This window comes from Toxotes jaculatrix, chromosome 9 (assembly GCF_017976425.1).
Source record: "Toxotes jaculatrix isolate fToxJac2 chromosome 9, fToxJac2.pri, whole genome shotgun sequence".
NCBI lineage: Eukaryota > Metazoa > Chordata > Actinopteri > Toxotidae > Toxotes > Toxotes jaculatrix.
The window spans coordinates 3,074,004-3,099,196 of record NC_054402.1 but is presented as its reverse complement, the minus strand read 5'-3'; the positions used below and the strand labels follow the sequence as shown (position 1 = coordinate 3,099,196).

Below are 25,193 nucleotides of genomic sequence, written 5' to 3'. Positions count from 1 at the left end.
TTATTCAGTACTCAGATATTTTCAAAATAAATAAAACCTGATGAGTTTCTCGCTCCTCAGACCCGTGACCCTGTGGAAACTCCTCGATATCAACATCAGCTTTATCTCTCAGGAGCGTCAGAAGGTGCCACGACCTTTGACCTGAGCACCTCATCGGTTCCTGTAGAGGTTTGTGATCTCAATAGAAAGTCCTTCCCTGCTGTTATTCACTCAGACTGTGTCCACTGAGCAACCGATGTGACGTCTGTGTGTCAATATTTGAATTCAGGTTAAAGATCAATTGATCAACTTTGTCTCTGTCCTCCATTTTAGCTCCAACCAGGCGCCGTCTGTCCTCGCAGGAGACAATAGGAGTCAAAAGGAGACTGCAGGAGACGGTAGGAGACAGCAGCTTTAATGTTTACACACCGAGACGCTTTAACATTTACAGTTGACATGCATGTGAGCAGTTAGTATGATAATACAATGATGGTCGCCTGTCATTACAGTTTATCCTGAGGAGGACACGGACGACGGAAACACATTGCAGTCAGCTTGTTGACTGTTTGTCCACAGAGAGGAAGATGATGCTGCCGTCCACGGCTCTGACTCTGGCTGTCTGTGCCCTGCTGGTCTGCTCTGAGCTCGCTCAGTGTACAGGTGAGTCTGACAGACAGGTAGTCAGACAGACAGACAGACAGACAGGTACATCATCGACCATTTTTTTCCACCCCTCAGTGTTCCTGGATCAGACTTTGGCGGGTCAGATGCTCCGCTCGCCCTCCTCCTTCAGGAGGCGTCGAGCCAACTCCTTCCTCTTGGAGGAGATGTTACCAGGAAACCTGGAGAGGGAGTGCTACGAGGAGAGCTGCTCTCAGGAGGAGGCTGCGGAGATCTTCCAGACCAAAGAGAAGACGGTACGAACCACCGCCGTGGTCCAAACTGAGGGTCGGGACCCTACAGGAGGTCACTAGAAACACAGATGGGGTCCCAGGGGGTTTTAAAATCACACAGAGTGAAATGGTGTCTTTTCAGTTCGACCGCTGAGGCTGCCAAAGTCTGACAGAGGCTTTAATGTTGTAGGTTCATATTTCTCTGAACCCGGTCAGATCAGAAATGCACTCAAACATGTCCCTTGCTTCAAATCCACAATTTGTCTCCTTGTCTTCCATGGGACCGACAGTTGTTCGGTGATCGGGCGTGTTGTTCGTCATTATTTGTGGAAGTTGTTGTCTTGATTGGGGGGTTGGAGCAGGGTTAATCTTTGTGTTCTGTCCTACATGTACAAAAGTCACATGTTTGTTTTGGAAATACATAAAAAAAATGATAGAACGCACACATAAAGAAGCCAGCAGCCTGACAGCGCATTAGCTCCTGTGCTGCAGATGTTTAACTCTGAGTGTTTTTTTGTCCAACAGCTGGAGTTTTGGTACAGATACACAAGTGAGTACATCATCGTAAATAACATTATGAAGCTGAAAAATTAAAAACTTTACTGCTTCCTCTGCTGCTGACGTCTGAACGTAAGGATTCAGGTCCGTATGTGGCCTCATCAGAATTTATCAAACTTCATCTGAGCTACTCCAGCAGCTGTTAGCTGTTCTGCTCTTCTGGAGCTTTCTATCACATTACACGGTCTTCATGAGCAGATGGAGTTTGTCTCACCATCATGGTCAGACGATAATTCTTTTATAGATGAGATTTACCTCAGACATGATTCTAACAAATATAAACGTGTTTGATTCATTTAAATCTAATCTGAAATTATTTCAACTGATCTGAATTTAATTAAACCGGATTTGGATCATTTAAACTTCACTTTGATGAAATCAAATCAGCCAGTTTACCTGACGACGTCACTCTACCTGCATGAATGAGTCGTGTTGTGTTTGAGTGTCCCTCCTCTGTGTCGTAGATTTGAACCCCTGTCGGACCAACCCCTGTCTGAACGGAGGGATCTGCACTGTGGACCGGCAAGACTTCATGTGTCTCTGTCCTCCTCTGTACCACGGCAAGACCTGCGAATCAGGTAAACACCACCTGAGGTCAGGTGCATGTTGAGCACCTGGTCTTTTATTTTATAGTAAATATTTGAAATCTTCCCAAATCATCAAAAATTACTAAATCACTGATTAAATTACTGAACATCAGTGCGCCAGAATATCAATAACCTTGACATATCATGTTGATATTATGGTAATGCTTGTATTTTTGTACTGTGTGTAGTGGTATTGGAGTGTCGCTATAGAAACGGAGGCTGCCTGCAGTACTGTAGAGACCTCACAGGTGGAGCTGGAGTTCAGTGTAGCTGCGCTGATGGATTCAAACTGGAGCCTGACGGACAGAGCTGCTCCGAGACTGGTAACACCAGAGTACTACTGTTAAATTTGTCAGCAGGTATCCGGCTGAATCCCGAGCTAAGTATATAAATAAAAGCCCTCTCTGACCCACGGCCCACTGGGTCCAGACATCCCTCATACTGGGTGTCACTTACCCTTTATTCAATATAATCTATGAATTAAATATTTTCACAGTGTCCTTCCCGTGTGGTCGTCAGCAGTTGGAGGCGTTGCACCGAGTTCGCTCTCTGTGGGATCGCTCTGAGCAGGACAATGTCACCGTGGAGACGGACAGCAACGTCACAGACAGCTGGGCCTGGGACACTAATCTGAATTTAACAGAGACAGAGGAGGAAAGGACTACAGGGAATGTGACATCCGTTCAAAGAAGAAGAAATGACACTGCACTGAGGGAGGAGGAGAGGGAGGGAAGTGAAGATGGAGAAGAGGATGGGGAAGGAACAGAAGAAGGTGAGGAGATGACACCTCGTATTGTGGGTGGAGTCCTAGAGCATCAAGGAGGGAGTCCCTGGCAGGTAAGGGAGACAAGGCTAAAGAAGACAATTTAAAGAAACCTGTTTGAGGCAGGGGAAAGAACAAAATGAAAGCTAAAATAGATCAGAGACAGAGAGCAGAGGCAGATCCTGAAAAGGCTCAGTGACCACAAACTAACAACTCACAACATGTGGTCACTGTTCCACAGGTGAGGCTGAGACAGAGACGAGTTCCCTCCTAAAATGTGAATCAGCCAGTGAAATAAGGACACAGTCAGGGAGCAGCTGGTGAACTTAGTGGAGCATTTAGCAGCTAAAGAGCCAGATACTTCCCTGAGGAGCTGGAGGGGACCAAAAACAGAGCTAAAAGAGAGGGAACACTGGACTTAGATTCATCAGGTGGACTCAGACACCTGTCCAGATGAAGAATCATGTTTTTAACGTTAAATTATACTTTATGTATACAGGACTGCAGTGAGGCAACATTTTAATATACACAATGAACCAATATATAATACACAATATACATATATAAAATGGAGTAATAATGTATAACCACAATAATATAACTGCACCTTGCTGTTGTGTTAAAACAAATAAATGTGTGTGTGTGTGTTTTCAGGTTCTGATCCGCAAGTCTGATGGTTATGGTTTCTGCGGAGGGACTCTGGTTTCTGACCGTTGGGTCGTCTCTGCTGCTCACTGCTTTGAATTGACTGCAGACCACGTTACTATAGGTCAGTCCTTCTCACACAGTGCGATGCCGGGGTCACACGCTGGGACGGAGATAATGAGACAAACGAAAGTCACCCGGGGGGGGCGTAACAGAAAATAATAATAATAGCATAGTCTGCTAACGTGTGTGTGTGTGTGTGTGTGTGTGTGTGTGTGTGTGTAGGAGACTATGATAAGCGGCGGCCTGATCCAGGTGAACAGGTGATAAAGGTTCAGAAGGTCTTCGTACATCCTCACTTCCACTCCTTCACCTTTGACAGCGACATCGCTCTGGTCTACCTCGCCCAGCCTGTCCTCAGGGGCCCCACCGCCGTTCCCGCCTGTCTGCCCGACGCCCACCTGTCCAAATACCTGCTGAGGGTAACTTTATTCAACACACTGACCATTTACGTGCGTGTGTCTGTGGACAGGCCTGCAGATCTGACGGTGTTTGTGTTCAGGAGGAAAACCGGGGGATGGTGACGGGCTGGGGGCTCACTCGGTACTTGGGCAAGTCTTCCCGGTTCTTGAGGAAGGTGGCGCTCCCGGTGGTCAGCTACGAAGCCTGCACTGCGTCCACTGAACAGGTGATCACCTCCACCTCTTGTTGTCATTAAACCTGACGTTACGCCCAGCCTGTCTTTAACCTCCCGCGTCTCCTGCAGGTGATCACAGACAACATGTTCTGTGCAGGTTACCTGGAGGCCAGTGTGGACGCCTGCAGTGGAGACAGTGGAGGACCCTTCATGGTGAACTACAGAGGGACCTGGTTTCTGACTGGAGTCGTCAGCTGGGGGGAGAAATGTGCCGCTAAGGGGAAATACGGAGTGTATACCCGACTGGGGAACTTCCTGACCTGGATGCGAGACACTATGGAGAGACAGGATCTGAATGGAACCGAGAGCTGAGAGATGAAGACTGATGAAGACAGTGGCTGTGTTTGGAACCACCTGCGCTGACGTACACAGCCAGTATCCCAGGGTGCACCTCTCTCCAGCCGGCAATGACAGCAACGACTGGCAGGGATTTTAAAAAAGGCTAAGAGCTGACGGGACTGTCGATATGTTGCTTTAATAAGTTTGAATATTTTTGATGTAGATTTACAGTCTGTGGTCGATTTATTTTTACTGCTGCCTGTTTGTTACTCTGCTGTCTGAGGAGACGCAGTGCAGGTGGTTCAGGACACAGTCCCCGGCTTTACGGACAGGAGGACTCATCATCATCGTCATCATCATCACCATCATCTTCATCACCTCAGAGAAGAAGCGAACCCCCTCGTCTGTGTAAAGTCTGACATCTGCTGGTGACAAACAGGTACTGAGCTGACCCTCCGCAACTGGCCGGCCTTCAGTCCCAAGTGATGTCAGCACCTGGTCCGAGTGACGTCACCTGGCACCGAAGGCCGGCCAGGTGACGTCTGAGTGCACAGGCACCATAAACAGAGTCACAGGTTTTTGGAGTTTACGGCCGATCATCTGCAAAGCTTCGCTCATTTCCGGGTTCAAACATTTAGGTGGCGGACAGTGGACGTGTCAGTGGTCCTGATTTCCTCACCAGCAGATTCAGGTCTTAGGTTTGTTGTCTGGTCTCAAATAACAATGCGATGAAACTGACTACACCAGTAATAATGTCAAACTGTCCCGAACGATCGGAATATTCGATTCCCTCACAAATAAACCTCTACAACACTTTGAACTTCGTCCCTCTCTCTCGTCTGAGCGGCAGTGAAGTTTGTGAGCCGTTTGTTTACTTTCTGTTTTAATCGCGATGTTTGTAGATGATGTTGATTTCAGCCGTGCGATCACGTGACTGAACAACTCCAGGGTTCAGCATTTATTCGTGAAAAGTCTTTATTTCAGTTCATTAAGGCTTTTTTTTGTATAATTCAAACATGGTACAATTCAAATATAAGAATAACAGTAGTTAAACAACGTGAGGATAAACACCAGATACAGCACATTATTAATACATGTCCATTAAAACCAGACTGTCGGATGAATCTCATTTCTTCTTGTCAATCCACAAACTGTCCCGTCTGTGAAGGTTCGCACGGTTAATGTTGTCCTGGGTCCTGACAGCGTCCCCTACACGCTGCAGATTAGTTGTCCTCGGGGTGGCGCCAGGTGAGAGAGCCGTGGAGTGAGTAAAACTGAAAGAGTTCATCCTCTGGATGAGAAAAAAGTAATGTAAACAGTAGATTTGCGTGACTGTGGACGGAGACATGGACCTGCGTCTCCATCCTGACAGTCCCCGGGCAGGAACATCGGCAGAGAACACGGGGCCATGACAAAGGATTCTGGGATAGAGAGGGGTGTATTATTGTAGGTTTCCATTCAGGAGCGTTTTCTGTGCCACCTCTGAGACTGAGCACCTCACCTCAGAAATAGAAACGCGCGTCTGCAAACAAACAAACAAACGTCTACACGCTCATTTCTCGTACGAGCTAAATAAGTGTTGAATATTCTGAATCTGATCGTTTGTCCCGCACAATACAGCAGCACAGGGCATATTTAGGTTGTAGTAAACCTCCATTAAAATCGGTAAAGTTTTAATAAAACGTAACTTGTCTCACAGATTTCAGATTTCAACAGTTTTCTGTGAGATTTCGTTCTCCTGTAGCAGCAGGAAACGTTACGCCCAGCAGGTGAGAGGAGCTTCACACACCTGTCTGTCTGAACCTTGACCCTGAGAGGAACCTGTCTGTCTGAACCTTGACCCTGACCTTTACAAACTGCAGCGCCGGTAGCTGGAACTTTCCTGGGTCGAATAAAAACAAAAAGGCCAAAAAAAGATGAGAATATGAAAATGACCCAACACGAGTTTGTGTTTAGTCTCAGAAAGACACCGTGTGGACTGACGGCCAGGGGACGTCCTCATTCAGTCTGAGCTGTAGCTGTGATGTGTTTCTCACTCCCCGGGGGGCGTCTGAAGGTGCTTCTGTATCCACTCCACGTATTTAGCCACACGGGTATAGACGCCGTACACCCTCTGACTCCCACACTCCTCCGGCCCGCCCCAGGACACCAACCCGAACACCGCCCACCTCCGGCTGACCTCGTCCTCCATCACAAATGCCCCCCCGCTGTCCCCGAGGCAGGTGTCCCTCCCCCCCTCGAAGAAGCCGGCACAGAACATGTTGTCGGTGATGTTGTAGCTGACGGAGCGCGAGGTGTAGCTCGCCTGACACTCGTCCTGAGAAACCACCGGCAGCTTGACGTACTGCAGGAGGTCAGAGGTCACGCCGAGGTCAGTGGCCAGCGAGGGGAGGTCGCCGGAGGAGGAGGAGGAGGAGGCGTTGGGGTTGGAGATGCCCCAACCGGCAACTACACCCAGAGAGTTGGGGACAGGTGTGGAGGGGTCGCCCTGACAATGAGAAAGAGGTCAAAGGTCAACTATTTGTGTCTACAAAAAGATGTCCTCAATTTTCAAAATAAGTCCTCTCTATTAAAAATTGTAAAAGGTCTTTGTCCTGAGGGAGACGCCTTCCTCACGTCCCACCGCTCCCGACAGTAAGTACCTGTCCCACCTTGTGAGCTGGTGGGAGACAGACTGGACGGACGACTTTGTTAAACTCCACCCGGTCCCCCAGCTTCAGCAGGGCGATGTCGTTGTTGTAGTTGTTGGGCTGGAAGTCTGGATGGAGGAAGATCTCCTCCACCGAGCGGCTGGTGGCCAGACGTTTGTCTCGGGTGTCATGGAGACCGAGGAAGACCTGGAAGATGAAGAGACACAGTCACAGAGATTTTATTTTATCATCTTCTGAATCATCGAGTGACTGAGACGAGTCTGAGGTTGAGTCTAACTTTGGTGGAAACACAAATAGACGCTAAAACAATTTAACCTGTTAATTTATGCTGTGTAAAATCCAAACATAAACCTGCTCAGTAAATCCTTATTCATCCACAGGAAAAAAGGTGGAAATAAACACTTAAGGTAAAGAATTATTTCATTTATTAAAAACACCCCCATAACTTTCCTCCTCTGACCTGGACATGTTCGGGGGCCACGGGGACGACGCTGGTGTCCCTCCTCTGGGACCTCAGGACGTGGGCTGCTGTGAGGACCCAGGAGTCGGAGAGCAGGGCCCCGGAGCCAAACCAGCGGTCCTCTGGGACCCGGGACAGATCCTCCACACTGAGCAAAACGTGCCAGGGGAACAGGCCGGGCTCGGCGCTCCGACCGCCCACGATCCGCTTCACCTGCGGGGGGAGAGAGCGGGCCGGCCGGCCGCAGGCTGGACGGAGACATATTCAGAGTCCTCAGAGGAACAGGCGGTGTATTTATTGCATCTAATGAGTTATCATGTCCATGTAATGGCATCATATGGTGGACAGAGAACACGGGTACCTGGCAGACAGCTCGGCAGTTTGGTTCCTGCTTCCGAGTTTGTCCATTCTCCGTCCTGACCGCAGGTGTATGAACCTACAACACGGACGCACAAACAGATGCAAGGCTGTAAGTTTATTATCCTGTGATGTTTTATAAGCTGGACAAATATTTTTATTTATAATTCGTTAATGATCGTCCTACTGTTGCTGGTGTTCAGGTGAAAGGTGTCCTCTCTGCAGACGTAGTGGACCGTCGATCCAAACAGTGTGCCGTTGTCGTGGTTACCAAACACCACATCGGCCATGCTGACCAGCTTCGGACTCCCGCAGTCCACCACTGTGACAGAGAGGAGACAAGCCTTCAGCTTTCAGTCTGAACAGCGAGGATGACGATGATGAAGATGACGATGCGCTCAAACAGCTGGACACGTGAATTTAGAGTTTCTGTATCCTCCGTCTGAACCGAACTGGTCAGGATTCAGATTTTTGGTTTTTTGGTTTTTAATATTATTAATAAATTCAGATTTTTACATTGCCAGTCTGCCTCTGACTAACGGAAATCACATGATGATGTGTGACCCAGGTTTGACGAGATGATCCGTGATGATGGGATGAGGTGTTATGTGAACTACGGTATGAAAGTCCCACCTCGACACGCTCATCATGCCACAGTTCAGTTAGAGCCTTAAGTTCTTCTGTGAGCCGCTTTAATCTGCAGGTGGTTTCACAGACACACACAACTGCAGATTCTGGTTCCATTCGTTTTATTAGAAAATAATTTCACTTTAGAGCAAACTACTGACAAAGATATTAAGTGAGAAGGAGGAGAAGTTTCTTCCTACAGTGCCTGTCAGTTCTGGCATCAGCGACTTCTCACTAATCTACACTGTGACTGTTTAAGACGCTGGACAGAGACCGTCGCCTCCTCGTCGAGTCTGTTTCTACAGAGACAGAAAGAGAGAGAGAGCAGGAAATACAGTTTCAGTGGCTGCTTCCCTTCCTCCGTCCTCCGACCCAGCAACTGATGGAACTCCTGAATGTGTCTCAGAGGAGGGAGGACAGAGGAAAGACAGGGTTTTATCAGACAATCAGAATCTGGTTATTGAAGGGACAGTAAACAGAGCAGAGGGCTGTACTGGAAACAGGTTTAATATTAATCATGTTGCACTGGTTCTGATGGTATTTATGTTTATTCCTAAAATAGATGATAAACTAAATATCACTGTCTTCCTGTGACACAGCGTGTATCTGTATTAAATGACGACAGGCTTCTTTCTACATATCTGACAGTTCAGATGTCGTGTGTCAGGAGCAGAAAGGAAAGCATCCTGTGACCAGAGGACTGAGCCTCGGACAGACTGAAACCTTCACCCAGAGGGGGCAGCGAAAACCCGCTTTACAGCCGAGTCCAAACTCTTACAGTCTCCCGGCCCCTGAGGTGACCCTGAGACTGGGGACAGTAACAAAGATCCAAAGATCAGAGCTCGTGGTGTCAGGGAGTTTGTGCTGCTTTCTTACTTTGACACTGAGGAGGACTGCTGCTCCAGGACCCGTTGGACAGACAGTCCAGCTGATAGTGATCCAGATACTGACCATCCTGAAACACAGGGATGCGAAACATGAGAGGCTGCGGCTGAAGAACCACTGCCACATCCCACTGGATCACTGTGATGACTTTAACGGATGAAAAGTCTCAGTCTGAGACTCGGCTTCATACCTTCAGCAGTCTGTACCCGGGCTCACAGGTGAACAGGATGTGGTCTTTGAAGGAGTATTCCGATTGGACAGGGTTCACAAGGGCATTGGGCGGGGCCTTGGGTACTGGACACTGACTTCCTATTAGGATAAAATAAAAGCAGGAGAATATATGTGTGTACATAAACTATATAAATGTGTGTAGTATGTCTAAGCCTGTAGCAGTATATAAATGTGTGTATTAACCCGTAGCGGTGTAAGTGATCCTCCAGCCGAGGTTTTCTCCTGAGTTGTCGCTGTGGAAGAAGATGGTGACGACGTTGCTGTCGGTCTGAATGACGCCTGGAGATTGGTCTCCACAGAACGGCCCGAGCTCACTGCTGCCTGCTGTGATCTGAGACACACGGCGGATTATTAATCAGTACAAATTATATATGTGTGTGTGTGTGTCTGTGCAGCTGTGAGTTTGTTCCTCCCACCTTGATGTAGTCGTAGGGGCAGCTGACGTCCGGGTGATCCTCCACGTCGAAGCTGGGGTCAAACTGGAGGCGGAGCTTGAAGCCCGGCTCCACCTCGATACGGTACAAACACTCGGAGCTCTTTGGATACGGAGCGGGAAAATCAACGCTGCTCAGAACACCGGAGCGTTCCCTGAACACACCGTCACTACACTCCACTGAACACACACACACACACACACCCACACAGAGGTCAACATCCTCCCTATCCTGGAGGCCTCACAGGTACGAGCTTCAGGCTCAGCCAAATGATGCTGAGCCCCTGAAGAGTTAAACTCCGCTTCAACAAGATGTGTGTGTGTCCAGAAACATGCAGATGCACATGTAAATATTTACCACCAATCAGGAGTTGCTATCAGTCAGACAGAGGTTAGAGTCCAGATACTGAGCACAAACACAAACACACACTTCTTCCCACACCAGTGAGGACAGGCCCCAGTCCCCGGCCTAAACCTGACTGTAACATGAACTTAAAACCGAGTCCGAACCCTCAAACAGGTAAGACCCATCTAAGGAGGATGAACCCGGTGAAACTTGTTCTAAACGTCCTCTGTGTTTGAGACGTGACTTGTTGGCAGCAGCCTGTAATCAGGATCAGGCTTCTGGAATTCAAATCTGCTGTGAAACACAGTTCACATGTTAACATGTTTAAGCTCATTATGAGTGAAAAGCTCCAAACATGCAGACCGAGAAGTTTACAGCGAAGTCAGAGTTCACAGGTTCACTTCAACACATCACACACACACACACACACACTTTATCACAAACTCCGCACTTCCTCCCTTCGCTCTCATGGATTCACCAGATGTGGGAAACCTTCCTTGCTCCATGTTGACATGATTCATCACATCATTCATGCGACCAATGTCCTGTTCTACCACATCCCAAAGGTGTTCTACTGGATTCAGATGTGATGACTGGTGATAGATCAATGCAAGTGACTTGATATGTTAAAATGTACTAATGTTCAGACTCCTGCAACGGACGTCAGCAGACTCACCTTTGCAGGTGCGGTTGTCAGTGTGCAGCAGGTAACCATAGCGACAGGAGCAGTAGTATCCCCCGATGTAGTTGTGACAGAAATGATCACAGAGCAGATCTTCGTCGGTGCGGTCGCTGCACTCGTCTACGTCTGGAGAGATAGAGGGAGGAGGAAGAGGAGGCTGAAGCGAGGGATGAAAACGGAATAATCGAAAGCTCAGCAGGACACCTTTAGCTAAAGAAGGCAGTTTTAAATAACCGCTTTCGTATTTGTGTGTGTGTGATCAGCCGTAGGAGACGTGACAGGGACTGCAGCTGAAAACCGGACGTTGTGTTTAAAGGGTAGCTTCGGGTCCAGTTGTAACCCCGGCCCCCTGGTCCTCACCCACAGCGCTGTAGTGAGCCATGAACCCGGAGTATCTCTCCTCATTAGAAAAGTCAGAGGAGAAGAGGACGCTGAGGGAGTTTCTGGGGGAGGTGATGACCTGCTGAGCCGGCACCGCCTCCGTGTCCGTGTCCTCCTTTCCACAGAACAACGCCAGCACCTCCCCCTCTGCCTCCACCTGGAGACAAAACACAAACCCACAAAAACATGTCAGAAACCTCCAAAACACACAGGTGAGCGGTCACGTGATTCAGGTAGGACTGTTCTATAGAAGGTATTCTGGATGTTTGTGTCAGCAGAGTGGAATGTTCAGCTGTCCACATACTTTTGACAAGCAGCGTGTTTACTTAATAATTACTGATTCGAGGAGGGCCTCCTGAGCTGGTGCTCGCTTTCTCAGGCAGCAGCACAACTCTGACTGGTGGACGAGGTGGAAAGAAACAGGACGTAAAGACACGGAGCCACATGTCAAACAGGAAGTCGAGTGAAAACCAGGACAAAGAAACTTCAGAGAGTTCGGAGCAGAGCAGAGCAGTCCGTCTCCTCTGACAGGAGGTTTGTCTTTTAACAGTCCCTGCAGGCTCCAGTGTTATCTGCCAGTTTACTCTGGGTGTCAATGAACAGCAGGCCACACACACACACACACACACACACACACACACACACACACACACACACACACACACACACACACACACACACACACACACACAAAAGCTTCTGGAAGACGACTGGTCCTAATGAGATGATACGGTTTGTTTTCACACACACACACACGCTATTCTCACCACAAGCCTGTTGACATTCAGCTAAGAGAAAGAACCCCCCCCACACACACTCTGTCTTTGTTTTGCTGTGTGTGTGTGTGTGTGTGTGTACACACCACATCATCTTATTAGAACCAGTCGTCTTCCAGAAGCTTCTTTCAGTGAATTTATTTTCAGTGCTGGCAGACTTTGGCAGCAGCGATCATGGAGTTTAAACCAGTGTGAGTTCAGATGTTTACGGCTCATTTTAAATCCACATCAGTCAAACTGCGGCCTGTGATAACAGGACAGGAAGCCGTGTTAACCCTTCACTCTCCTTCCACCTACACATCTGTGTCAGGGCTGAACACAGAGTGACTGTGGACCGGGAAGAACTGTGGCGTGTGATCCAAGGTCCCACGACAACAAGTTCCACATGTGGAACTAAAGCACCAACCTGCGATTAATGGAGGAGTCACCCAACTGAACGAGGGCTCAGCGAGCGAGCGTTGACAACCAATCACAACATCTCTTTCTGTGTTGCTGATCATTAGCTGCTGATCAGTAATCAGATGTATTGATTGGTGAAACGTCTCTGCACAGGTCATATTTTATAATAATTAGCAGCTTTTAAACTTGTTTTCTGATCATTTCTTCTGTCCACAGATTCCTACTCCGCCTGAACTGACCCTGTCTCAGGTTCTCTGGGTATTTTATGTGGGGGGGTGGTAATGTCCAGTTGAGAACCACAGGAACTTCACAGTCTTCTTTTGTTTCCTGTGAACTACAGCGTCATAGTTTAAGCTTCTCCGGCAGGTTCTCCTGATGTTACACAGAGTAGTGTGTGGTTCTCACTCACACACACACACACACACACACACACACACACACACACACAGAGCAGTGCAGCGTGGGAAGTCAGCTGGTCTCCTTTGTGTGCTGCAGCTGCTTGTTGCTGATGGCGGGTTGCTGCGACGCCCAGTGACAACATTTGAATATGAATGTGTGTGTGTGTGTGTGTGTGTGTGTGTGTGTACATGTTCGGTCTTTCAGCTGAAGCAGAGGCTTTCATGTTTTGACTGAAAAGCACTCAGCTCTGATCCAGGATCAGCCATGACACAGACCTCACCAGTGTTTCAAATATTCATTCACTCACTCACTCACTCATTCATTCACTGAGGAGAACCACAGCGCTCACAGTGAAACTAACATCACGTCGGTGTAAAGAGCTGAAAATCAGACAGACAGAGTCTCAAATCAAATGGTGGAAAATGGGGACACGGAGAGATGAGGTGATCCAAAGAACTCCAGTGAAAGTGAGGAGAAAAAGACTGAAACGCCACCCTCTGTCTGTCAGTCCTTCCTTTTTTAGTTACTTTTAGTTGCTTAGGAAATGGTGATGGAGGATACGAACTCTGACGCCTGGCAACTCAAGCTTAAGCGAGTTGTTGAAAGGAGCAGATCAGTGTCACCTGATTTTCTGTGGACAGCCACAACCGGGTCGAAGGCGTCGCACTGATGTCGTCTCTGACCAAAGCTGAATAAGAATCTGGTGACTGATTGTTTCATCTGAGAGAATCAGGACACGACGATGTACAACAAGACACGAAAAACCTCCCATGATGCCCCGGTGCCTCACCTTGACGAAGTCGTACTCACACAGGTAGGATGGCTCCAGGTCAAAGTGGCTGAAGTAGAGTTTTATCTGGAAGCTGTCGGGAACGGTGATGTTCCAGCGCAGCTCTGTCTCTCGGGGGTACGGCTCCGGGAAGTTTGGAGACTGCAGGCTGCCGTACATTTCTGACAGGGACAGCAGCCGAGCGTCGACCACGAGCGCCACAAGGACTGGGAACAGAACGAGTCTGAAACAAAAAAAAACAGGGAGATTCAGGACCCTCTGGGACACTGAGTCCACTGTCTGCACCATGCTGATTCACAGGGGTTCGTTTGACTCTGATTCTCTGAGGAACAAAGAACATTTCGCTCAGAACAAGGTCCAAAAATCAATCAATCAACCAATGACCAGAATCAATCAGCAGAAAACAGCTTCATAAAACCTCAGGAGGAGTGAAGGAGATGACATGAACCTCTGGGTCCATGTGGTCCAAGGTTGTTCAGGGTTTATACTCAAAGACATTTAAGTCAAGTTTTCCTCATTTTCTAACAAAAGCATGAATAAAGCCATGAAGAAGAACGTGTTCTGGGTTCCACTGTGCTCACCTGCTGCAGAACCACAGGTGCCAGAGTGAAGGTGGAAAAACACAGGTACAGACTTTTACTGACGAACAGGTCGGTCAATGAAAAATTCACTTTCAAACAACTTCAACTTCTCATTTTGATCATTTTTTCTTTAGAAATAAAGCTGCAGAGCTTTAAAAGGTGTGTGATGTTCACTTTCTTTTCTTTTTGTCTTTACTGATCATGTTTCAGATTCTGACTGAAACTGATCGGATTTTTTTTTAGACGCTCAGACTCACTGAGCAGATTAACTTCATGCACAGCTGGTCTCTGACGGTCCTGATCCGTTTCTGCTCCTCCGTCAGCATAAACTCAAAAATCAAACGCTGATTAAAATATCGATGACAATCACGGATTTCATCAAATGCTCCCGCAGATCGGAATCTCAGAGAAGAAGTGGACTGAGAGTCCGAGGATCAGTAACGGAGCGGGTCAGGGCCACACCTCTGAATACTGACCCTGGACTCGGTCCCACAGACAGACCGGCAGAAGCTGTCCCTGCAGACAGAGCGGAAAACCGGACTCACCTCATGACGGAGGAACCTTCACCATCAGCCGCTCTTCTCTCTCTGAGCCGCGGGACACACGCACCTACTCCACGGACCTCAGTCTACGTCTGACGTCTCTGGAGACCTGTACGTCATCACGTATGGTCTACGGTGGAGAGGGAGGGGTGGGGAGGGGGTCCCTTACAAGTAACAGTCCTGCAGTTAGGTCAGTATTATAGTAACATAAGTACACAGACAGACAGACAGACAGACAGACAGACAGACAGACAGGTACAGAGACAGACAGGTAGACAAACAGAATGTCAGGCAGGTAGACGGACAAAAAAGACAGGTATTCAGGTACATAGACAGGTACACACAGACAGAAAGACAGACAGACAGACAGACAGGTACACCGAGAAAAAATACATCACTGCTGGAGAGAAACAGACAAATAAAGTTTCTGCCACCAGGAGGCGCCACCTGACCTCTACGACTCAGCAGGAGCGAGTGTGTGTGTGTGTGTGTGTGCAGAACATTAACACTAAAACACCATCTATCACTCACACTCTCACACACACACACACACACACACAGAGCAGTGTACCGGACATTTATGACTGGATGCTCAAAGATGTCTCACCCTCCTCCTCCCCGCCCTCTCTGTAATTTAACCCCTTGTTGCCATGGTGACCTGAAACCCTCCGGGCCGGATGTGTTATTTAATCTGGAGTTTACATTCTGCTGTTGGACCTTTCTGCTCCTGCACGGGCCCTTTGTTCTTTACCTCTTTCTTTCAGCGGTCGTAGGTTGTGGTGGATGTGGAGGTGGCGGTGGGGGAGATGGGGGGGGTGATGCCCTCCTCTGGTCCTCCTCCCGAGGCTCCTGCAGCCTGACCCAGCCTCCATCCGTCCCGCCATGCCGAGCCGACAGAAGCAGCTCATCTTCTCCATCTCCGGGCTCTTCGGCTTCTCCTGCGCCCTGACGGCCGCGGTGGCCACGGGTCTGCCGTTCTGGCTCAACGGGACAGTCCTGTGCCGGACCGGGGCCGAGCTGGTGAATGCCACCGGACCGGAGCTGGACAAGTTTCTTGGAGACCTGAGCTACGGGCTTTTCCACGGACAGAGGGTGAAGCAGTGCGGCCTGGGAGGGAGACCGTCCAGGTTCTCATGTGAGTCAGAGTCGACCCGGACTGAACCGGGTTTTACAGGTAGACCGGGGAGCAGGTTCACTGGAATCTGTTCATCAAACTAAACGCTGTCTCTCTCAGAATGTAAAAAGTCGACACAGTGGTTCAACCACCAGGCAGATCAACAGGTGAGATCTCACCTGCGCATTAATTATTCACACAGAGTCTGAATCATTTAAAACATCTTTAAAAAGGTCTGAGAGTCCACCCTGACAGCGCGCGTGCGTTCCTTCTCTTCTTCTTCTTCTCCGCATTAATTAGAGAAGTTACTTCACAGCTCCACAAACAATCAGGATGCAATCACAGAATCAACACATGACTCTGGTACACACCTTTCTGCATCGTCAGTTCTTCTGCTGCTGCTACTTGTAGTGCATTTTCTGTACTTGTACTTGAGTAAGATTTTGAATGCAGTACAGTTACTCCTGCACTGTGGTCCGTCGTGTTATGTGTAATGTTCTGTATGTCGGGTGTGGACCAGCTTTAGACAGAGAGGACGTCCTCTGAGAGGACCGGGAGCTGCTGCTGTCACAGTTTCAGAAGCCCGTCAGACCAGCGAACAGCTGCAGTAAAAGAAACGTAGATTTGAGTTTTCCTTCACTCAGATCCAGGATCAGAGGCTCGTTTGTTGTTGTTTTTTTTTTTTTTTTTGCTGTATTATAAAAGCCCCTCTGGGGTCTGCGGAGGCTGCAGGCTGGTTCCCAGTTAATGAGCGCAGCCGTGCCTCTCTAACGAGGTTTCTGCCTGACTGGACCAGCTCTGATGAGGGGGAACAAAGCTGCTCTGTTCCTGTCCGAGGACTCTGTGCGTCAACGTCAAACGGGAGCTTAGTGGAATCACCTCATCTGGTGAATGAGCTCAAACTCAACACAGAAGATTTTGATTTCACATTAAATTCAAGTTAAAATGTCCAGTTTTAACCAGGTGTTGGAGCATGCAGAGGTATAACACGGGGTACACAAAGAAAAGTTTTCGATAAAGTCTAATTAGCACAAACATAGTATATATATGAGCGTATACTTGATTTCCTTTGTTAATGTCATTCAGGTGGGTCATCAGCCCTGTGAGCGTTTCCTCTCACCTGCAGCTTTCTCCGTTTTCTCTCCCAGTCTTCCCAGACCTGCTGAGCGCCATCCCGGCAGGCCTCCACATCACCGTCATCTTCTTCTGTGGTGCCGTGATCCTCTTCTCCTCTGTGGCCGCCGGCTTCTTCTTCTTCAACGCCTTCGGCAGACCCTACGAGACGCTGCAAGGCCCCATGGGACTTTACCTGTGGAGCTTCATCTGCTGTGAGAAACACCTCGTTACATGTCCGCTACTGATGCTAATTTAAACACCGGCTGTTTGTTTGCAGGTGTAAATTACTTAATTAGTATTAGGTCATTAGTATCATACTAATATGCCACTGAGGTCCAGTCTGTGTCTGTTATGGTTCATCCAATCTGTGAGACGGTTAAACACACATTGTCATTATATTGTCGGCTATCCCAGTGTATGCTGGGATATGTAGTTCCCACTTGCCCCTGAACATATCAGCAGAGAGAGAAGATGGAGGGATTAGTTTAAGACAAACAGCCAGTGTCAGTCTGATAATTGCGGCAATTACAGAAACAGAACCCGACGCAGGAGAGAGAGAGAGCTGAGAGGAATAAAAGACAGCAGGAAATCGGGTGTTCGGGGGGTGGGGGCAGTTAATGAGGCAACCTGAAACAGCTGCTGGTGCTGAGTTAGAAACAACAACAACCCTCTGCTCATTTCCTCCTTCACTAAATTATCAATTTAGTCCAATACTGTATTAAAGTACAAGTGGTTCAGAAGCCCCAGACGTTCATCAGTCACAGGAGTGTCCACATACTTTTGACGATGTAGTACACCCTGAGCTGCTGCTGTTATTAAAGCCGGTTCATACTAACGTCCAGTCTGTCCTGCAGGTCTGTGCAGCTGTCTGGTGATGATCCTGTTTGCGTCAGAGGTGAAGCTCCATCACCTGTCCGAACAGATCGCCAACTTCAACGAGGTCAACTTCGTCTTCCAGACGTACAGCGAGCACTACGACCGATCCTTCTGGCTCTTCTTCCTCATCTTCCTCCTCCACGGACTCAACATCCTGCTGATCCGACTGGCGGGAATCCAGTTTCCCTTCCAGGAGACCAAAGAGTCTGACCTGAGTGGGGGGGCGGCCGACCTCATGTACTGAGGAAACCTGAAGGATCTGTGAGACCAGCTCGAGACATTTCTTGTTTCCTCCCTGAGAAACACACAGAAACTGGACCTGAACCAGAGTGTGATGTTAAATATGTGGGGAGAGGACCCGTCCACAGATCAACTCTGTAAAATCTCCATGTCCATCACAAGTTTCTTAGAGTCCTGAGTGATGTCTTCAAATTTGTATCAAGTTGTCAAGCTGTGTCCAACTAACAAGACTAGATCTCCAACCGGACAAAGTAGGCCACTGCCCAGGGGCCCAAAAGCCCCAGGTTTACTCCATATCAGTTGATTAATCACTAAAGAATTTTAAATTTGCATGTGGGGTCCTTCATGTGGTCCAGGTAGAAAGACTCTGCTTCGAGGTCAATCTGGACCAAAGGCCGGAGTTCCTCGGTTTAGAGTCACAGAGGACAAAGAAGACAATGTCCACGTAAGACATTTATTAACAACAAACTGGGAGGAAATGGTGATGGCTGCATTTATACTGTGTGTTCTGTTGTAGAGGATAAAGTCACTTTAACACAGAGTAGATGGAACACTTTACTTAATCTATCATGTCTGTATTAAGTCTTCAATAATCTTGTAGCAGGTTAATCTCAGTGTATCTGTTCTTGCGTGTTTTGGTGTCTGAGGTCAGATTTTTAGTTTCTGCCATTGATGGATTCTTCTGGTCTAAACCTGACCACGTTTCTACCCACACACTGTCTTTTTGAGTACCTCACCTGAGTGTCACAGGTCAGCGCTCAGGTGTGTTCGGCTGCAGTTCCGTTAAAGGCCACCAGGTGCTGCTTCAGAAAACCAAAAGAATAAAAAGAAAGCAGTGGAAATGTTAACATAAATCAAAAAGCATTAAGTATAAAGGTTCTGTTTGTCCTCCACATCCAGGACAGAGGAAGCTACATGTCTCTGAGTCTTTGGACTGAAACCTCACCTGTTCTGACAAATCTGGTCTTGAATTGTGGACTTTGGAAGGAGGCAGGTCCAAGTTTTCTTCCAGTTACGGGACAGTCTGATAAGGCCTTTCTTCCTCTCGTCCCCTGCAGTGACACCGACACTGTCAGTCTGTCTCATCAGAAGCTTTGGACCTGGACGTGTTGACAGAACAGAGTCAATCAAACAATCCGGTCTGAGGAGGACCCGGATCCTCCTGTGAAGAACAGGACCACGTGGTCCTGCAGGGGACCGGTGTCGTGTTGTTTCCATCATGTGTTTAATTGTGGTGTCTTGTTCAATAGGACGGACAATTAAAGTCCAGGATTTCATCTGACCGTAGACAGACTGAGACTCAGCTGGACCACCTTCAAAGTGTCTGTGCACTGTAAAAAAATAAACATCTCAACACTGAATTCATTGGTTCACGTCTTAAAATCATTTATCAGAATTTTATATAAGAGTTTTACATCAGTGTGACACTTTACAAAAAGTCTGTATGTGAACAAACATGAATTCTACATGTGCCATTTTTCTTCAGAAGTAAAGTTCAGTGCTGAAAAATCACATAAGTTACACAAACCAGGACAGTCTCTGAAGGTCTGCTCAAAGCTTTTTGAAATATTATATTAGATCCAGATCCTCAAACGGCCTTTTCAAGTCTTTTTTTTTTTTTTTTTGGTAGAGTTACACTGCATTGTCTTGATCCTGTGTTGTTTATGTACAGAAAGAAATATTAATTAATAAGAATGTAAACTGGAATTTGGACCATTATGAAGCAGATACATGTGTTTTACTGACCGGAATAAAAAAGCAGCTGAAACTGTGTGGGTCCTGAACTGTCTGTGTGTACTGATGCTACAGACAACCAATCAGTGTGTGTGTGTGTGTGTGTGTGTGTGTGTGTGTGTGTGTGTGTGTGTGTGTGTGTGTGTGTGTGTGTGTGTGTGTGTGTTAAATAAATAGCTTCCTGTCACTCAGGTGAAGCTTCACTTTGATCGGCTGCAGGTAAGAGTCTGAGCTCCTTCTGTTTGTTTTATGTACATTTGTGCTTCTTAAGAGAAAATCAGTCCAAAGTAAATTCATCTATCGTCATCAGGACTCACTCTGAAAAAGTTGTTGTCCGGTCCTAAGTATTTGTCATGGGTTCGGCCATGGAGCTGGAGCACGCTGCTGGGGACAGGGACTTCTGGACAGTAAAATATGGACAATACTTCTTTTTTTTTTCATCTTTCAGATGAGGTCAAACTGAGGAAACATGAGCTCAGAGAAGGAGGTGAGCTTTCAAAGAAAACACCATGAGGACCAGCTTCAGTTTAAACCATCACAGTGAGGACTTCTTGTCCAGTCCTCAGCATTTCAAAGAGCTGTTGATGGTTCAGACCTGGTTTTAAGGTTCAGGTTAGAATCAGGTTGAGGGTCTTCACAAATATAATAAAAACAAACTTTTATGTGTGTGTGTGTTCAGACGGAGGTGGAGCTACAGCAGATCCTGGTCCAGGTGTCTGACCTGCAGAACTGGAGGAAAGTTTTCATCTAAAACACAATGAAAATAAAATGGAAGCAAATCAAACATTTAGCTGAGGTTTATAAAAATCTGCCTCTGCTTTGTTGACTGACATCTAACTCGCGTCTTCTTTCCTCAGGCTGCCGTCAAAACACGTAACTGTAAGTATCTTCCTGTTTATACATCTGTCCACCTATGAATCTGTATAACAAAAATCTACCTGTCTCTGAAAGAAATGTACTCTGAACGTGAGTCTGGTCGCGATCAGTTTCCCTGTGAGGAGGACAGCGTCCTTATTTAAACTGAATAATGGTCAAACAGACTTCATTCAGCTCAGACTCACTGCCCTCTGCTGGTCCTGATGATCTGCTGCACTCAGGTCAGTCTCCAGCTGCTGTGTGTGTTTGTTACAGCACAGAAACGGATCCTGTAACAGAAACACACACATACACTCAGGGTTTAGTTTCACTGCTGATGCTGCTGAGCGTCTGTATATCCACCTGCTGCTGCCTCGGCTCAGTCCTCATGGAGCCCAGCAGCACTTTACTGTTCAGAGAGCAGGAGACTGGACGAGGCATGTTAAGAAGCACAGCAGAATAGGAAAAGCAGCAGTAAAAGTAGTATTAGCAGTAGTAGTTAGTGGTTGTTTAGTAGTAGTTGGTGATGTCAGACTGCAGGTTGGACTACATCGAGCTGCTTCAACAGGAAGTCAACAAGAACCCCGATGTGAGTCAAGACAATTTACTTCTGGCATAATACTGTTCTGTAAAAAACACGACTGCTACTACTGGTACTACTGATATCACTATGGAAACCAACAGCTACTACTACCACTACATCTACTAACGCTATGTCTTACACCGATCAGCCATAGCGTTAAAACCACTGACAGGTGAAGTGAGTGATGATCATTGTCTCCACTGTTAGAACAGATAACAGATGGGGTTTGTTATCATGTCTCAGGACCACCAGCAGGGGTTCTATGGTTGTTGGACAGGTGTTCTGAGATGTTTCCTCCTCTTTCCTCAGAGGCTAGTGGATGTTGGGAAGGAGGAAGAGCAGGAGGAGGCGCCTCCACCCTGCAGGACCCTCCCACCTCTCTGCTCCATCCCCAGGAGACTGGTCATCTCCCCGAGCCTCGGAGGAACACCGGTCACCCCCCAGCTGACCGAGGTGAGACCAACCGCCCGCCATTTTCAGGAGGGTACCCAAACTAATACTCGTTCAAACAAACAGAAAACAAATCAATGGAGCACAAGAGCAGTGTTAAAGACAAAACTAGATTCAGCCGGTGTGACTGAAGCAGGGCTGACTCTGCGCAGCACAGTGCTCATGGTTCCGCTTGTTTCTGTTTTTAGAGCCTGAGGAGGATTTTGTTCGGTGGAACGTTTCATGTCTTCAACTATGAGTGGAGGAAATCTTTCTTTCAGTTCAGAGAGCTGAACTCTGAGTTACCCTACGCTCTGGAGGCCGACAGGGTGAGAAACACCTGCTGACACCAGCACACACAGTACTTGTAGTACTGCTGTCACTGTTAGCTTCTGATTCTAAATCTTATTTCTACTACAAATTTTGTTGATACTACTTCAAAAACCAATCACAGGTTTCCATTTCCATTCTCACAGTAACTCACTGTTTTAGCGTGGTGTAAATCTCACCTGGCCAGGTGTTTTTACAGGGCGGGGCTCGGGCCATTCAGATGGTCATCCAGGCTCGTATCATTAAACACCTGCTGTTCAGCCGTCAGAGCAGCTCAGATGGACGGATGCTGCACAGGTGAGGACAGACGATACTACCACACCTCAGTGTCCTCCTTCGTTACATCATCCCGTTTGACAGGCTCAGAGTGACCGTGATACTTCCACCTGTTAACAAGGTGCTGTCACGTAATGGGAAACAAACCTGCAACGTGATAGTTTGAAATTCAGATGATAGAAGAGACTGAAAAATGACCATCAAGCTCAACCAAGACTCACAAAACCAGTGTTTGCAAAACTAGTTCCAAAGCTCGTGTTTGTTGACCGACAGTCTTGTTTTCAGTGATGTCACCGTCTTGTCTGAACTCACCTGAGCTGCTGTAAAAACTGTAAGGTGTTTCAGTTATTTTGTCCACCCTCTCCCACAGTCTCAGTGAGATAGGACAGAGGGATCAGGAGCGGGCACTGGCGGCGGCGTTGTCCAGCAGCCTCTGGTTGGCCGGCCAGGAGGTCAGTGCCACCGTTACCTTGGTTACCGAAGACTACTGCATCACTCCTCACCTGGACTACAAACTGGACAACTTCACAGAGAGGGTACCAGATAGGACTGACAGGGATTTCATGACTACACCAGGACTTTTAAGTGTCTCCAAGTGTCATATTTGTTGTGTCGTGTCTTTCAGCTGCAGCTGTTCACATTTAACAAGAAAGACGACGTGAGGAAATTCATCCTCGAGCACATACAGTGTGTGAGTAAATCCAGGAAACCACTTTGTGTTTTCTGATCAGGAAAATTTAAAGTTACCCCGGAAACGAAGTGATGACGTCGAGTTTTCTTGTTCTAGTTCAAAGAGGAGGGGAGCCATGGAGTCATCCTGTTCCTGTACAGCCTCATCTGCTCCCGGACAGTCGACAGGTAACGAGACTGAAACCGTTAGGTGATGTTAGTGCCCCCTTCAGGCTGCTGTGTTCAATACGCCCTGCAATGTGACAGTGTTAGAACAACATACAGCTTTTGAAAAGTTGACTATGTGGAAACATTTTACATTTTAATTCACATCATAAGAGAGTGACACACAAGCTAACGCATGATTTGTGACAAACACCTTACTCTGTGATTTTCATACTCAGACCCTAAAAACCAAGTACGAACCTGAACATACAAACTTGTGTCCTCCTCTTCCTCACAGGCTGAAGGACGATCTGGACTCTACCACCTCCCACCTGCTTTACCTCAGTCTGGGAAACTTTGTCTGCCGTCAGGTGAGAAGCTCACATGTAAAAGCCAGAAATAAATTCAGAAGATGATTCACAGCAATTCCCGAGAACATGCTGGTCCCATAAGAACAGGACTCTGTGCTACAGAAACCAAGGCCTCAGCACGAGGCAGGAAGAAGTAATCGTACGCTTGTGGTCCTGCAGTGCACGCGGTTGTGTTCTTCTGTAGCCTACTGTGTGAAAAGTATAGCGTCTCTGTCCTCTGCAGGCTTTGCTGAACCTGTTGCTGACTGGCAGGGCCAGTCCTCATGTCTTCAACGGGACACTGTACTTTGGGGAGGATGGTCTGCCTCTGGAGCGCCCCCTGCAGGGCGTCCTGACCCGCAGTGATGTGGGATATCTGCACTGGAGTCGAGAGCAGATGGAGAGAGGCAGACTGCCTCAGGTGGGTTCGTCCTACTATCACTAAATACAAAAAACTCAAATAAGTTTAGAGTCTACGTGAGGAGTAATCTGGTACGTTTTACTACTACTACAGTTACTGTTAAGGTGGAATTACCTGTCACAGTATGATATACTGAGTTATAGTTGATATAACAGTATCTGATTTCACTCATTGATGTCACCACTGCAACACTAGCCGGACGTCTCATACATGATCAGGCTGTATCGTGTTTTACTCACATGCCCGAGGTTATTGTGTTTGCATCAGTGTTTCCCCACTGAACTAGTGATTAGAAAAAAACACAAACATAGATTCATTCAACACCCGTCATCTGCCGCGTGAACCTGTGCTTTGGAAGCAGAGATCGTCTTTATTTCAGGTGCACTGACTGAGCTAAACTGTGAATCACTGGAGGAAACCCTCCTCATTCTTTCATGTCGAATCTCTCATTTCAGGCGATGAGGAAAATAACGGCATGTGAGCCAAATCTACCTTTCACAGTGGCAGTGTAACGTTCCCAGCATCACGTCTGTGCTGTGTCTGTAGGTGGGCAGTATGCTGAAGACCCCCCGGTTTCCAGTCTGGGTCTGCTGTATAAACAGCAGCTACTCAGTGCTGTTCAGTCTGAACCGTTCGCTGCTGTCCGACTGGAAAATGGAGCACCTGTTCCACCTGTACTACTACAACGGCCAGAGCTCCCAGAACTCTGCAGCCAGGCTGACCGTCGGTGAGGCCCACTGTCATACCAGGTCAGGTCTGTCCAGGATCAAGTCTGGTCACATCTAATCCAGTATCTGTTTCACTGGTTTGTTTTCTTGTCAGACACCCACTCCCACCACTGGGAGACGTCTTCCAGAGAGTCCTCTGGAGATCCAGAGAAAAGGTTTCCGTCACTGGAAATGACCATCAGGACCAAGTGGGAAGGAGCAGCTATCGACTGGAACGGCACTTTACCTTTCTACTGAACGTGGGACTGGAGACTGGATCTGTGCCCTGGCATCCTCCCACTGCTCTATGATCAATAATCAATATGATTAGAAAGCTGTAGACATCAGAACAACAGCACCCAACAGGTCCAGAACTGTTGACCTGAT

General features: G+C 47.7%; 4 protein-coding genes and 1 long non-coding RNA gene across 10 annotated transcripts; 3 read left to right on the top strand and 2 right to left on the bottom strand.

Annotated features, from left to right (window-relative positions):
- The first annotated feature begins 298 nt into the window (after positions 1-298).
- LOC121187060 (coagulation factor VII) lies at positions 299-11,538 on the top strand. Of its 3 annotated transcripts, XR_005894570.1 has the most exons (12): positions 299-377; positions 489-639; positions 718-896; positions 1,398-1,422; positions 1,895-2,008; positions 2,206-2,340; positions 2,514-2,854; positions 3,435-3,549; positions 3,711-3,907; positions 3,988-4,113; positions 4,192-4,936; positions 11,526-11,538. XR_005894570.1 is itself a non-coding variant. In XM_041046141.1 (11 exons), the coding sequence occupies exons 2-11, from the start codon at positions 564-566 to the stop codon at positions 4,432-4,434; spliced, it is 1,551 nt and encodes a 516-aa protein (XP_040902075.1). In that variant the 5' UTR covers positions 299-377; positions 489-563; the 3' UTR covers positions 4,435-5,221. The 3 variants fall into 3 exon arrangements, 2 of the variants coding, with proteins under 2 accessions (XP_040902075.1, XP_040902076.1); XM_041046141.1 differs by lacking the exon at positions 11,526-11,538 and having other exon boundaries at positions 4,192-5,221; XM_041046142.1 differs by lacking the exon at positions 11,526-11,538 and having other exon boundaries at positions 4,220-4,421.
- On the bottom strand, positions 5,375-15,911 carry masp1 (MBL associated serine protease 1). Of its 4 annotated transcripts, none has more exons than XM_041046137.1 (14): positions 15,693-15,911; positions 14,945-15,105; positions 13,819-14,041; positions 11,434-11,611; positions 11,068-11,199; positions 10,029-10,225; positions 9,796-9,943; positions 9,572-9,690; positions 9,373-9,451; positions 8,057-8,191; positions 7,874-7,948; positions 7,513-7,760; positions 7,044-7,238; positions 5,375-6,889 (listed from the first exon to the last, which is right to left on the bottom strand). In XM_041046137.1, exons 2-14 carry the CDS (start codon positions 14,947-14,949, stop codon positions 6,434-6,436), a joined length of 2,190 nt encoding a protein of 729 aa, XP_040902071.1. In that variant the 5' UTR covers positions 14,950-15,105; positions 15,693-15,911; the 3' UTR covers positions 5,375-6,433. The 4 variants fall into 4 exon arrangements, with proteins under 4 accessions (XP_040902071.1, XP_040902072.1, XP_040902073.1 ...); XM_041046138.1 differs by having other exon boundaries at positions 7,053-7,238; XM_041046139.1 differs by lacking the exons at positions 14,945-15,105; positions 15,693-15,911 and having other exon boundaries at positions 13,839-13,932.
- On the top strand, positions 15,813-18,706 carry clrn1 (clarin 1). Its single transcript, XM_041046145.1, has 3 exons — positions 15,813-16,076; positions 17,204-17,383; positions 18,026-18,706. Exons 1-3 carry the CDS (start codon positions 15,824-15,826, stop codon positions 18,289-18,291), a joined length of 699 nt encoding a protein of 232 aa, XP_040902079.1. The 5' UTR covers positions 15,813-15,823; the 3' UTR covers positions 18,292-18,706.
- A 1,846-nt stretch (positions 18,707-20,552) lies between these two features.
- Positions 20,553-22,997, bottom strand: LOC121186729. The gene is made up of 3 exons (XR_005894540.1): positions 22,807-22,997; positions 22,398-22,641; positions 20,553-21,166 (listed from the first exon to the last, which is right to left on the bottom strand). It is a non-coding gene; the product is annotated as an uncharacterized LOC121186729 (long non-coding RNA).
- mindy4b (MINDY family member 4B) lies at positions 21,403-25,082 on the top strand. Its single transcript, XM_041045505.1, has 11 exons — positions 21,403-21,465; positions 21,769-21,912; positions 22,098-22,217; positions 22,418-22,515; positions 22,865-23,030; positions 23,120-23,185; positions 23,282-23,352; positions 23,627-23,699; positions 23,923-24,099; positions 24,646-24,826; positions 24,922-25,082. The coding sequence occupies exons 1-11, from the start codon at positions 21,403-21,405 to the stop codon at positions 25,062-25,064; spliced, it is 1,302 nt and encodes a 433-aa protein (XP_040901439.1). The 3' UTR covers positions 25,065-25,082.
- The last annotated feature ends 111 nt before the right edge of the window (positions 25,083-25,193 follow it).

Coding starts and splice junctions, on each gene's coding strand:
- masp1 (XM_041046137.1), bottom strand. Junction 9,452..9,571: donor CCGGGTACAGACTGCTGAAG/GTATGAAGCCGA, acceptor CCTGTGTTTCAG/GATGGTCAGTATCTGGATCA. Junction 7,761..7,873: donor ACTGCCGAGCTGTCTGCCAG/GTACCCGTGTTC, acceptor GTCTCCGTCCAG/CCTGCGGCCGGCCGGCCCGC.
- mindy4b (XM_041045505.1), top strand. CDS start 21,403: ATGTCAGACTGCAGGTTGGACTACATCGAGCTGCTTCAACAGGAAGTC. Junction 21,466..21,768: donor AAGTCAACAAGAACCCCGAT/GTGAGTCAAGAC, acceptor CTCTTTCCTCAG/AGGCTAGTGGATGTTGGGAA. Junction 24,827..24,921: donor TGCAGCCAGGCTGACCGTCG/GTGAGGCCCACT, acceptor TTTTCTTGTCAG/ACACCCACTCCCACCACTGG.
- LOC121187060 (XM_041046141.1), top strand. CDS start 564: ATGATGCTGCCGTCCACGGCTCTGACTCTGGCTGTCTGTGCCCTGCTG. Junction 897..1,397: donor TCCAGACCAAAGAGAAGACG/GTACGAACCACC, acceptor TTTGTCCAACAG/CTGGAGTTTTGGTACAGATA. Junction 3,908..3,987: donor TGTCCAAATACCTGCTGAGG/GTAACTTTATTC, acceptor GTTTGTGTTCAG/GAGGAAAACCGGGGGATGGT.
- clrn1 (XM_041046145.1), top strand. CDS start 15,824: ATGCCGAGCCGACAGAAGCAGCTCATCTTCTCCATCTCCGGGCTCTTC. Junction 16,077..17,203: donor GAGACCGTCCAGGTTCTCAT/GTGAGTCAGAGT, acceptor TTTCTCTCCCAG/TCTTCCCAGACCTGCTGAGC. Junction 17,384..18,025: donor CCTGTGGAGCTTCATCTGCT/GTGAGAAACACC, acceptor TCTGTCCTGCAG/GTCTGTGCAGCTGTCTGGTG.